The sequence below is a fragment of the Marmota flaviventris genome, chromosome 6 (genome assembly GCF_047511675.1).
Source record: "Marmota flaviventris isolate mMarFla1 chromosome 6, mMarFla1.hap1, whole genome shotgun sequence".
Taxonomy (NCBI): domain Eukaryota; kingdom Metazoa; phylum Chordata; class Mammalia; order Rodentia; family Sciuridae; genus Marmota; species Marmota flaviventris.
The window spans coordinates 51,951,365-51,965,377 of record NC_092503.1 but is presented as its reverse complement, the minus strand read 5'-3'; the positions used below and the strand labels follow the sequence as shown (position 1 = coordinate 51,965,377).

The following is a 14,013-nucleotide window of genomic DNA, read 5'->3' as shown; positions in this document are numbered from 1 at the left end:
AAAGAAGAAATCATGGGCTGGGGCTGTGGCTCAGAGGTAGAGTGCTTGCCTAGCATGCGTGAGGCACTGGGTTCAATCCCCAGCACCACATAAATATAAACAAAATAAAGGTATTGTGTCCATCTACAATTAAAAAAAAGAAGTCAAGAATTTGACTTTGATAGGGACTGACTTTGCAAGTGCCCTTATAACTTGATGCAGACCCATGAGCACTGTGGAGAACCCCCGGCCAGCAGAGCTGGGTGTACTTGGTGCTTCCTGCTACTCCTGGTTCTTACCTTTTAAATTTACAAATAGCTTTAAATTTGTAATCAGTCTTGCCATTTAGGGAATATTGAATAAACCGGGGAGGGGAAGTGGTGCGTATTTCAGAATTTAAAGTTAATAGATTTTGACAAGAAGCATTCATCTGAGAATCAAACTAGCAATAAGAAATCAGAAACCAGAAGAAATTAAGTCCAAATTCCCTCCTCTTCACCTCTCAGCCAACTTTCTAAACCTTCATGTAACTTGGGTGGTTGAGTTGCCTTTGGTGGGGGTATCTGGGTCCTTCCAAGATCACACCTGACCTTGTACTCAGGATGTGGCCTCCACCTCCCAGCTTGGGCTTTGCCACCTGGTAGCTTTCTGCATTTGGGCAGTTCCCTAACCTGGGCCTCCTACTCCTCAGATATCTCAGGATGACGATGACACATACCTCAGACAGTTGTTCTGAAGAATAAATGAGAGCATTTGTAGCTCAGCACATGGCCTGCACATAAGGTGCCTTCAATAAATGGCAGCTGTTTACTATTTTAAACAAATTCCTGTGGCTACAGGAGGAGGTCTTCTGGGGGGGAGGAGGGGCAGGTAATATTCCTGACCTGGGAGCTGGTTACACAGCATGTTCCACTTGTGAAAATTCAGCAAACTGCATGCTTTTAAGAAACGGCAGTGAAATATAAGAAAAAATGTAGGAAACATAAAATATATTCCTTGAACCATTTTAAGTGTAAAATTATGTGCCAGTGAGCACATTCACCCTGTTGTACAACTATTGCCAAGTACATTGTCCATCTGTGTACTTTTCTGCATGTATATCATTAAGTAAAAAACAAACAAATGCATCCACACCTTTGTAAATGATGACAATAATAGTAATTTTTAAAAACCCTGTGGCTACTGGCTATGTAGACAGTGTCTTCTGATGTCTAGACAAGAGCTACTGGCCGCTCATGGAGGGACTCAGTTCTTGCTGTTGAAAGGTGGCATGTTCTTAGTGTATAGTCCTGAGAGCTGGGGTACATCTAAGGGAGGGGTGGGTTTTCCCCAGGAGGTCTAAAGGGAGTGTCCAGGTCTAAGGGGAGGTGTGGTGTGAGCAGGGCTCCCTCTCACCTCCCCATGCTCATCTTTTGGAAAAGCTGAGGATCCAGGCTTTAAGTCCTTCTACCACCACAAAATCCAGCTTGCTCAGAGAGCAGAGAAGATGCAAAAGCAACCAGACATGGTGGCATGGGATAAGCTCCTGGTGTACCCACCCTTTGGCCCCCAGGTGGCAATCTTTCCTAACCACTGGAGAGAGCTCATGGGAATACTTGGGGTACCTGGCTTGCTGATGAGGGACACCACTATATTCTAAGGAGACTGGAATTTTCTGGAGGGCTCTCATCTGTGCACACTGCCTTAAGCTAATAGAGATAATATTTTAAAACCCTAGGAAAATGTGACCCATATTTACTCTTGCTTATAGAAGTATTAAGGGTCAAATTTGAGAAGTAAGTATCACTCTTAACTTTCTCACTCCCTGCTTAACTATCGTTCCTAGGAGCCACATTTTAAAAGCCTGCCTTGTAGTCATTCACTGAGAGGGTGGAATTGTTGCTTCTTTTGCCACACAAAGATTTTCATTATGGGGGAACGCCTCCATGGGCCCTACCCATTGGACTGTTTTGCAGTTGTGAAAACAGAAGGAACTTGTTGCTGGCCCTAAGTGAGGGCTTAGCTAGTATGACATCCGAAATGTGTAGAAAATCTCATGATAGAGAGTATGTTATGTGGGTGGCCAAGTCATGTGCCAACCATTTGAGAGAGAAGTGCCAGGGACAGTGGAAGGTAATGCTGCTGCTTCTACAACCTTTTTCTTTTTTTCTCCTACCAGGGATTGAATCTAGGGGCACTCAGCCACTAAGCCACATCCCCAGCCCTTTTTTTGTATTTTATTTAGAGACAGAGTATTGCTGATTTGCTTAGGGCCTTGCTAAATTGCTGAGGCTGGCTTTGAACTTGCGATCCTCCTGTCTCAGCTGCTGGGATTATAGATGTGCACCATGGTACCTGGCCTACAACCTTTAAACTAAAACCCACACCCAAAACCGTGGACTCTGCTACTCTTGCATCTTCTGAAAAGCCTCTTGAACATACATGGGAGCTGGTTACACAGGCATGCTCCATTTGTGAAAATTCAACAAACTAGATGTTTTTTAAAAATGGTGGTGAAATATAAGAAAAAGTACAGGAAACATAAACATAGTGCATTATATAGCACTAAACTGTGCCTTCAGCTCTTCTCTCAAATTACATAGCTTTGAACTAGTGAATTTCTCAATCATTCTTTTACCTTTTCTGGCACTTGACAAGGCACAGGCTGCACACAAGAGCCCTTTCCAAATCTGAAAGGCATGCATGCTTTCCCCTTTCATCCCCAACTTACGAGCTGTTCAATATTTGAAATTTTTCTCCTTTGTGAAAACTCAGGTCATCTTCTGTCCGTGCTTCATAGTCATAAAGAGCCACAAATAGTGTCACTCCTGATAAAAGAAGGAGAGAGATCATTACACAAGGGGACATTAATGCTAAGAAATTAAGTCTTTGCTCAAATCTCATTCTCAAAATCTACCTTTAGTCAGTCCCAATAACGTGATGAAGTGTTATAATTAATGTGGGAAAACCAGAGGCACGGGATCAAATTTATGCCTTGGTTGTTGTAGGGGATCATTATCTGATGTGACAAAAACCTGGAGCTGGAGGACTTCTCTCTGCATACCTTTGAATGAGCCCTGGGGAAGAGACAGATACTAACATGATGTCCAAGGGAAGCAGCAGCATTATGGTTCAGATGAGCAGGACTCTGCAGCAAGGGCTGGCACTGTTTCTCTCATGTACATTCTCCTCTATTTTGGAGCCCAAGTTAAGTCTGGGTAAACTGGGTCACTCTTTACCATGGCGTAATAGTCATGTAGAGTGTAACAGAAAACTCTTTCTGTGGCTTAGGTTCTATAATGCTCACTCCAACGAGGGGTACACTGCCCTTGGCATCTGCAATTGCTTTTGTAGATTTGAGCTGCTTGGCACCCCCTGCTGATACTCACTGCTCTCTCCCTGGCCTCCTCCTTCCTTGCACTCTCCTCTCCTCCCACGGTCTTATAGTACTCACCCATTCTATGTCTTCTCATCTAGAGGCTCCCTAAAGAGGCCCATTCTGCCTTGCAGAAGTTTATTAACAACAGCAAAAAATGTCCAGACTCCCACTGGCCCATGACTTACTTTATACCATAGGCAGAATTCTAAGGTGGCTCTTAATGGCTCCTGCCACTGGTATTCACTGGCTCTCAATGGCTCCTGCCACTGGTACTCATGTCCTCGTGCTATCCCCTTCCCTTGAGTGTGGACTGAACCTACTGACTTGCTTCTAACCAAGAGAATGCACAAAGGTGATGGGATGCCCTTTAAGTGATGAGGGTTGAGAAGATGGTGACCCCCTCTTCCTAGAAGACTCTCTTTCTATATCAGCTTGGACACTTTGATGAAGCCAGATGCCATGATGGCAAGCCCCATGTGACAAAGAACTGGCTAGCAGTCGGAGAACAGAACCTGCCAATAACCACACCACATGAATTCAGAAGCAGATCATTTTCAGGTGAACTGTGAGCCGACTGTAGTAGTTGGCTAGCCAGCACACTATGACTGCAGCTGGGGGAGATCCTGAGGCAGGGGGCTCTGGTAAATCATTCCTGGATCCTGATCCACAAGAACCGTGAGATAATGAATGCGTATTATTATAAGCTGCTAAATTTTGTGATAATTTTACTCAAGAATTGATAACTAAAACATTTCATTTCTCTGAGACCTGTTTTCTCATTTGGATCTCCACACGCTTCAAAGTGCCTGCTATGGCCTGATGGCATATACCCTGCTCTTTTACCAAGCTGCCATGTTGCTGTGTAGGTAGTTCCAAGGGAACAGATGTGTCCATGAGACTTACATGAATCAGAGAGAGTGGAAGGACTTATCTTCCCGCCCCATCCCAAGTGGGACTAACTGCTGGAGAGTCGGCACTCAGATGGCCTGACCATACAGAGAAGGGCTTACTGGGCAACTGGTTTCTTTGTTCGGATTACTTTAAAAGGTTAGAAAAGAGAATGGCTTGGGGGCTTTGGATATAGTTCAGTGGTAAAGTGCTTGCCGAAAAAAGAGAGTGGCTTCAAACAAATATGTGGGTGCCTCTAAGTTCATGCTTATTCTTATTTAATACTCTACTAACAGATTCTCTTTAGTATATATTTAAAAACAGAGCCAAGATCATATTACAGTGATACATGAAGACCCATATTTATAGTAGCCCAGTACACAACAGCCAAACTATGGAACCAGCCTAGGTGTCTATCAATGGATGAATGGGTAAAGAAAATGTAGTGTATATACCCACTGGAGCAAAATGAAATTATGTCATTTGCAGGAAAATAGATGAAACTGAGACAATTATGTTAAGCAAAATAAATCAAATTTAGAAGGTCAGGAGACATATGTTTTCTCATATGCAAAAGTTAGGAAAGAGAAAAAGAAAGATGGGGGTGGATCTCATGGAAATCAAAGGGAGATCAATGGAGGAAAGAACCAAGGGATGGGAGGGCAGGAGGAAGGGGGGAATTGCTGGGGGTAGATATTGGACAAATTATATTGTTATATTGTGTGCATATATGACTGTGTAACAACAGATCCCATCCATATGTACAACTATAATGCAGAAATTAAAACACAGAGGGAAAAACAAGAACAACAACAACAGACCCAAGCCATTCTGCTGTGTGGAAACCAAAGAAGGCCCATGGAGATGGACCCGCCCACTCTCTCCTTGCATCAGTTGACAAGTTCTTACTGAGGGTTTTTAATATCCTAGGGACTGAGGAGGGAATTGAAGGAGGTTACTGAGAAATGAAGACACTGTTCTTGGCCTTAAGGGACTAAAAGTAGCACTGGGAGAAAGGACTGCACAACCAATTAATACAAGGCAGGAAAATCTGCCATGTCTGGGGATAAGAGATCAGATGGCCTCTTAGACTAAGGTTGTCCCTGACTGCAGTGTACACGTACGTATTAGAAGCAAGTAACCCTTTCTTGTGCACTTAATGGTACCTGCAGACTAAGGGGTTTATGTCCAGCATTCATAAATGAGTGATCAGGGATGGTGCCTGTGTCGGCAGAATTAAGTCTGTACTGGTCAAGCACTCATGCTTCTTACAGTAGAGGTGTGTGTATGTGTCTTTCTGTCTATGTGTCTGTCTGTCGGTCTGTACATGCTGGGTACAGTTTTGACTCTTCTTTTCTTCTGCATCCTCAAAAGACATAGGGCCCTAGACTGCCAGTCCACGACTCTTGCCTCCTTTCTAGAGACTTTCTGGGAAGACAGGAGGGATGGGTGAGTATACCACACAAGGCTTGGAGAAAAGGGAAAGCTAGAGTCACTGCAGTACAGGGGTGAACATAGATGTTTTTCTGTTGGGCAGAGTTTCACATGCTAGTACCAGAGAAGCAAACACTGTCCAAAGGCTTTGGGTCAGATGCCCTGAAATAACTACATTACCATGTATTGGGTGCAGTCGGGTGGGGTGGGAGAGAAGCCCTGCTAATGCCTTGTTAGTGGAAACTCCCCTGATAAAAAGGCACAATGAGTCATTATATAAGGCAAAGACATCTGCTCCCAGATGAGCTGGGAGATGCTGCATTCTTTTAAACTTCTGTAATAAAACAATTTTGGAACAAATAATGTCATGTATCTAGTTACCATGGTTCATATACTGGGAAAAGATCTGGAAGGCTAAGGATGCATGAGATAACTTACAAATATTTTGGAAAACATATGTTTGAGAATGTGAGCCAGATATTTTATAAAGTATTAGCTAAGTCAGCAAGTACACATGGCAGTATCATATAGCTGTGTGATGTGAAAGACAAAGAAACTTAAGAGAGACAGAGGGTGGGGGAGAAAGAGAGAATGGTCTCTTAAGGATACATAAGACTTGTCTTTAAAACACACACACACAAACAACAGAATAAAAAATACATGGAAAAACTTGAGGGTTGACAATCTCAGTCATGCAGAAGATAATGGAAATATCATAGAACTGCTGATGAATGATCAAATATCATGCTGCCAAATGACCCCATCTGCCCAGGAAATGACAGGCAAGCTGGAGATCAGGAAGATGAGGAAGAAGGTGCATCCCACCAGAAGCGGTGGAGGGAGGTGGGAGGAAGTGCATTCATTTCTGGAAAATTCAAGATACACACAGACACACTCCTGGAGCTTCTGATTCCCAAGATCTGGGGTGGCGCTTAGGCAACTGTACTATGAAAAAGCTTCCCTGGCGCTTCTGGGCTAGCCAGGGTTGACAGCCCTTGGCTACAGGGCCTAGAATGCCATAGCTCACTAACTCACTCATGCAGAATCCTACAGAGCAGCAACATGGGATCCCCCGCCCTCTGTAGTCAGGCATTTTGATGTGTACACCAAGCTTTGGTTTTTTAATAACGGCTCTTCATCTGGTAGAGGGTAGGTGGAAACTGACCTGAGTCTTCAGTGTTAGTCCAAGGGAGCTGACTGGGACACGTACGTTCAGTTGCCAAAAGAATTAAGGACAGCTGTCCCCCTCCCTCCCAGTAGGTGCTTACCTGTTCCTCCTCTCGTACGCAAGGTCCCAGTGTGAGACGAAGAGTTCACACCCCCAAAGACAGTGAGTCCTTGGCCCCCGGCTGCGTGGAAGTTGTTGTAGTTGGGGATGGAGGTCACGCCGAAGCTGGGGTAGTGCTGAGGAGTGGGGTCTGTGCCATAGCGGTACCCGGAGCTCTGGTTCAGGCTGCCATCCCTCTCCTCTGTCAGTTTTGTTGCTTCTTTATCCTTACATTGCACACAGCCCATTATCTAAATTCCTGGAAAAAAAAACAGGAAGGAGATGCATGAACTTGGATGCTCCCTAGTTGCTCGGTTGCTTTAATGCTACAGAGGAATAATTTATCAACCCCGTCCTTGGCAAAGGAAATTGTAAAGAGGGCCTGGAAGTACTGGAAAAGCCAGAATAGGGTCCCTAAAACTCACCAGACCTCTTCACTCATGGGTACCCTTTTCTTCAAGCACAAAAGGATAAAAAGAATCAAAATGAAGAACTAGTTACTGAATGGAAAATAAAACTGCCAGAACCTAAGAGGCCCAAGATAGCCCTCAGTAATACAATCATTTAAAGCTGCTAATTAACTTTTCAAATTTCCATTAGCTTTTGACATTCTTCAAAAATATTAAAAAAAAAAAAAAAAAAAAACACCAAACAACCCACTCCTATGTTCTAGAGATAGTGATGGATTAAAAACTTGAATCACTGTCACCCCACCCGCCTCAAACCCATTTCTCCAAGCATCCCATCCTAGGAAATGGTACTTCCAAAGACCAGCTTGCTCAAGTCAGAATCTGGAGAAGCATCCTTGTTCCTTCCTCCTTGTTTATTTTCACTCTTCCTGTCTCACATGCTTCTACTCAAACATGACTAATATTTCAGTTCCTCAAAGATTCCATTCTTTCCCCCCACTTACCTTCAGGCCTCAGAACTCGGCCTTCAACACTCTTTCTCCCTCTTCTTGGATATGCAGGGAATCTTTTATTCCCAGTAAATGCATCACTTCCTCTGCATAACCTTCTCTGATTCCCCCCCCCCCCCCCCCCGCCCCCCACACACACCTTCCCCCAGACTGGGATAGTGTTTTCCTAAGTGCTCCCATGGCGTCTTGATTTCCCTCATCATGGTACCTATGGTGTGATATTAAAATATGGCCTGTTCACTTGTTCCATTGCCCAGTGGACTGCAAGTTCCAGGAAAGCAGGGCCCTGTCCATTCCCTTCATTGCTATATTGCCAGTGCCTGGCACACAGTACATGCTCAATGAATCATAACCAAATACGTAAAGATTCTGTAGCTCATTATATTTCTCTTTCACTTTTTGCCTCAAGGCCAATCCTTCTTACAGTGACTTATCAGCAGTGTGCCCTACATTTTCTAACTTACTGGCATGTATGTGAGAAGTGACAAAAATTCCAAAAAATAAAGTAAGGTGGTTAAATGGTCCACTTCGAACTGTAGACAGATGGGTAGGTAGAAATTGCAGTGAATGTCCTTGCGAAAACTCTGAGAAGCAGTCCATTTGGGACCACAGAGTCAAATGAGAAATGCATGACATCATGTGTAATAACATGCAGCCACTGGGGAAGGCAGAGCTGGCACAGGACAGGAAAAAATTGGGGCTATGAAGTTTTTCTATTTTATCTTGCAACCAATGTGGGGGCTGCCACATAGGACGGGGAGATTCCCAAGGCCACCATTCTGAGCACTACTGTTCTGCTGGAGCAGGTCACAGAAGCAAATGTTAGATCATTCTGAAGCCCTCGCAAAGTACAAGTTTCAATAAATACTTATTAAATCGAGAGTCAGTTCTTGAGAATGGGAATGTTTGCAAATGAGCCGCCTACTGCTGGAGCTGAGGTCACCAAATCTGGAACATATTTCCTAATAAATCATTTGAGATTAACTTATAGTCTACTGTGTCCAACATGCTTTTTAACTTACGGTAAATGAATGATTTTAACAAGTTTTCAACAGGAAATGCAAAATATCTCCAAGGCATGATTTACTGAAGGCCTTCCATCATTTGTTGTTGATATTGCTTCATCGGACTGATAAATATCTGGCTTACTCTATATTAACTCTTTCAAGGTGGAAAGTTGCTTTAAGCTTCTAAAAAGGCCAGACAGAAAACATTCTTATCTCAAGTGCTTCCCCCCCCCCCAGGGATTTCATTGACCTGTAATTAGAGGGTGTAAACCTGAATTCCACAATCACATCATTTACATCATGGTTTCCCATCAAGGGACATTTAGGCACTGTCTGGAGATATTTTTGGCTGTCATGATACAGGGTGGAAGGGTAGCACTGGCACCCAGTGGGCAGAGGCCAGGCATGTTGCTAAACATCCTACAATACACAGAACAGTTTCTCACAACAAATCATTACCTGGCCCTAAATGTGAACAGCATGAAGGTTGAGAAATCCTGATTTACAGAGAGGAAAGAATTTATACCTACATAGTTGAAATAGTATAATAACCATCTCCCTTACATGCATGTGATTAACACGTAACCCAGAAGGCTTTCCTTAGGAAAATGGAGGCGGTCTAAAAAATTGACATGAAAGGCTCTGATTTTTCTCTAAAAGTTTGTTCACCATGATAGAGAAACAGAACCTAAAACTAATAAGACCTCTTATTACAAACTAGTCTTAAAACTCCAGCCAAATAAAACAAACACTACATCGGAAACCCTGCAGAAAATAGGACCTCACATCTGATCAAACTAAGAAGATAATCTTCCAAAATCCACTGGGAAAAAAAAGTAATATATTGTAATAAATGACCAACAGCTTGCATATAATTTTATGAAATAATGAAGGGGAAAAATCACCAACCCCTTGAAGGCAGAGATTATTTTGTGGTTTTTGTTTCACAGATGTATCCTTAGTGCCCAGAATATTGCTGGGCACACAGAAGTAATAAATGTTTGTTTAGTGAATTTAAAAAAACAAAAACCTCAACCAAAATAATTTTAGAGAAAACAATCCTCTTTTATACTAGGAATAGCATTTCATGCATCCAAAATTTTGAGTTAAGTAATGTTTCTACACAGATCTTGCTTAATCTCATCTTTATTGACACACATGAAGAAACATAAATAAGCCAGTAAAGACAAGCTCAAGTCATTAAAAGTTAATCACAATGAAAATATTTGTATAAGAATTTGTGGTCTTCTTCCTCCCACGTGGGGCGGTCAGACTAACCATTTCCTATGGAAGATTCAGAGGGAAGTGCTGAGTTGTACTCCATGTGATAAGGCTCCTTGCCATGAGGCAAACTCTGGGCTTTGGGGTTACAGTAAGGCTACTGTTATTATGTAAATTATGTGCTGTGGCTTTTATGTCCAATGCTGTTAAGTCCATTGTCAACACAGAATGTACTAATATGCTGGCTCTAGACCTGTCAGTTACTGGGAAACACTGAATAATACCAATCTGGAAATGGGGCCCTAGAGTTTCTCTGAGTAGTAAAACATCACCTAATCTCATGGCTGGAGTCGTCTACATGTTGTCATCCTTAGAAAAGTCAGTGGAAGAGCATTTCAATGTGCCTGTGGTCAAGGTATCTCGATTATGGCTATGAGGCCTCTATTCTTCAACCCTTTTTCCAACTGAGGGGCCCTGCTTCTACTAAGAAAATAAAATCTAAAATCTTCCTTAGTTCTGTGGATCTTTTCCAACAGCCTTAGGCAACTAGGGAAGAGTTGTCTGACTCAGAATTTAAGGATGGCCATATCCTGCTCCCATGAGCATGGCAATCACAGCCCTTGCTGTAGCTATGTCTTGGTTGGCCTCTATACTCTTCCAAAAGCTCTCTAGGGGTCAGGTGAAACTAATCTGGAGGGCTGGATCTATTTGCTACTATAGGAACAGGGTCTTCTGACCCGAGGTCAGTTGTACACATACTCATTCCTATTGAAGGCCTTAGACTGCAGTCTAGTCTGCCAGATGTACATTAAACATGGATAGCGCTCATATTCCCTAATACATGGATCAAGAGTAATGCCTGTATGCTCCAGTTCTCATGTCACAGGACTTGTGAGGTCTTAGGTGTATACTTGAGTTGGGTACTAAAAAGGGAAAAAGGCCACTGGCAGTCTTTTGCACAAGCAGAACACCTTCTCTCAAGACACATACACATGTAGGCAGAGGAGTAGCAGGAGGAAACGTGAAACTGACAGGTAACTGTGATTTTGGCAGCGTTAAGTGCTTATACTCAGAAACCAACCAGATGGGTGTGGAAGAGCGACAGTCCTTAGGATAACTCTCCATCCCGCTCCTGACAGCCCAGGGGATAGAGCAGGCTTTGGAGAATGACGGGCAAAGCAATGCATTGCCAATACTCTAAGGTGGCATGCTCCACGTTCCCATCCTCTAACCCTTTGGTTCTGTTCTGCCCCTTTACTGGGCAAGTATTAAAAATGAAAATAAAAGAATAAGGAAAGGGAGTAAATTAAGAACCTAGAAACAAACTCAAGGAAGTGAGATGAGCACTACTGAAAGAAGAATTTAAAGCTGTTGTTGATCAACTGCAGTTTCATACACTTCTCTGGGAGAAAGGCAAAAGCTGGCAGCTTCCTGAGCAAATACCCTTTTCAGTCAGGAACAGTGGCAAGGGTAAAGGCTAAGATGTGGCAGAGGCACATCAGAAATCAGCTGACTCAGGACAAAAGGTTCATGGCAGGGCGCTCTTGATCCTTATAAAATTGGTGACACCCACAAGAACTGACCTGGAGTATATTGCTATATTCTTAGTGGAGAAAGTTAATCCCTGAGAGTTTAGGGAAGCCTTTCCCGAGTTCTTATCATGTAACTTGTTGGGAGCAGGATATTCAGAGATGGCTGGACACCATGCTGATAGCAAGGAGTTGGGCCACAGGACCAGCCACCCAAATTTCCAGATTTCCTAGCATCTTTCAATCCTTTGCAATGGGACTTTCCTCCTTTGTAGGACATGGAGCCCCTGATCCTGACAGCCTATAAATGAGTTCAGGCAATGCTGCTTTGTGGGGACAGCCAGACAGAAGGGCCAGTGGTGCCTGGGGAAGCTAGAAAGAAAGAAGGTCCACTTGATCACTCTTGACAGCATAAGCACTCCCTGAAGTTCTTAAGGAAAAAAAAAAAAGTGAGGGCTGAGCTCCATGTAGCATTGATGCTGGGTCCAGCCAATGGCTTCAACCCAGCTATGGAAAGATGAGCAATGCAGGGCTCTGTCTGTGTGGGGAATCCTCTTTTTGTTATGAGCTGGAGGGAAGGGAGTGTGGTGGGAGGCAGAATCTGAGCTGTCTGCCAAGATTCCTGCCCCTGGTGAGCATGTCCTTTATGATCCCTGAGATTTGTGAATGATGGGAAAGTCACTCCCATGATTAGGTTATGTAATTTGACACAGTTGACTTTAAATGAGGGAGATTATTCCAGGTGGACTGACCTAATCAGGGGAGCCATTGAAAGGGACGGCTCTCCCTGGAGAGGTAAAATCAAAGTGTGAGAGATATTCAATGTGAGGGATCTTAGAGATGGAGGGATCATGGGTTACTATACATGTGATGGCCCTAGAAGCTAACAGCTTACAGCTGGCAGAAAGCAAGGAAGGGGTTCTTAGTCCTGTAATCATGAAGATCTGAGTTTGGTCAAGAGCCTGAATTGGTCAATGCTTTATGTGGTTCAACTGTCATGTTGTTACATCTGCACAGTGCCAGGAAATGGACTCTTCCCCAGTGAAGCCTCCAGATGACAAAACAGTGAGCTGGTGCCTTGATTTCAGCCTTGCTGAGCAGAGAACACAGTCATGTCACGCAGAACTGTGAAAGTCAGTGGATATTGTTTTAAGCCATTAAGTCTGTGGTGCTTCGTCAGTAGAAAGTGAATACATATTTAGGTAGGATGGGGCACCATGGAGATGAAGGCTCCTATCTCCACAGTGAAGACCAACATCCACGCATTGGTCCCTGAAGGCCAGGCTCTGAGCTATGCACTGGAGCATCTTATCTCATTACATTCTCACAACCCTAAAATACAGGCATTCTTATTTTTCTGCATTATACAGGGGAGGAGCATTTTGGGTAATGTGTCTAAAGCTAAGTCAGGTGGGGATAGGATGTGAAGCCAGATAGTCTAAGCCCAAGGTTGGCACAGAGAACCTCTGTACCAGAGTTGCCTCTTGCATCCTGGTCATTCTGCACAAGGTGTGGGTACATAGGTGGGAGGTGTTGAGAGAAAAACCCATAGGGAAGGATCCTGGCTCCACAGGACTCACCTTCATGTGCAGACTAACAGGGGCCCTGATTTCAGGGACTGGGCCTCAGCCTCCTACTCACACCACACCCACTAGACAAGGTCCTGTGGAGGTGCTCAATTGTGCCAGGTGTAGTGAGTCACCTCCTCCTTGGTGTGGTTTGGCATCTTAATGAATGTTTGGGCCAATGCTGAAGCAGCCTTCAATTTCCTGACCTTTCCTGGTCATGGCAAGGGTGTTTATATACCCCAAAGGAGTCAGCCTTGGTTTTCTTGGTATTAAAAAGCTGTCTTTCTTGGAACACTTAAAATATGATTTGCTTTGCAGACAAAATTTTCTGGAACATATTTACTGCTTTACTGCATAAATGGAGATATTCATATAAATGTCCCCATCAAGCAAAAATAACAGATTTCTACTCTTGATTCAAGTCCTGTGAGGCAGAACCCCTCCCCGCAAACACAAGTCATAAGATAAGCAGTCCCTGAGGTGAGAAGACTGAGGCCAGAGTGATAATATGTACAATGCAGACACTGGCTACATTCAGTAATGGGAAAACAGAGCCCATTTAACAATTAAGTCAAAGCTTTGCTTCAGAAATAATAAGAGGTGAAGTTGGACCCATCTGATCAGTTATGCATGATTTTGCAAAGGCCCTCTGGAGGGTGAATCTTGTCCTGTGCAGCACAGCAAGGGCACCGAGCTAATAGAAATCACTCATAAAACATATTACTTTAAGAAAAAGCCACATTCCTGGAACATAGAATGATTTTGTGGCTCCCCACCTCTGGCTTTTCTTGATTCAAATGGCCCCCAGGCTGAGAAGCAGCAGCTCCTGTCCCTATAACGTGT

General features: G+C 43.6%; 1 protein-coding gene across 3 annotated transcripts in view; it reads right to left on the bottom strand.

The window, feature by feature from the left end:
- The window catches only part of Fyn (FYN proto-oncogene, Src family tyrosine kinase), a 207,276-nt gene that overhangs the window by 48,189 nt on the left and 145,074 nt on the right, over nucleotides 1-14,013 (bottom strand). For all 3 annotated transcript variants that reach the window (XM_027928301.2, XM_071613116.1, XM_027928302.3), the window contains 2 exons: nucleotides 6,928-7,185; nucleotides 2,690-2,786 (listed from right to left, as the gene is read on the bottom strand). In XM_027928301.2, coding sequence (XP_027784102.1) covers nucleotides 2,690-2,786; nucleotides 6,928-7,174 — 344 coding nt within the window. In that variant the 5' untranslated portion in view covers nucleotides 7,175-7,185. The remainder of the gene's footprint in view (nucleotides 1-2,689; nucleotides 2,787-6,927; nucleotides 7,186-14,013) is intronic.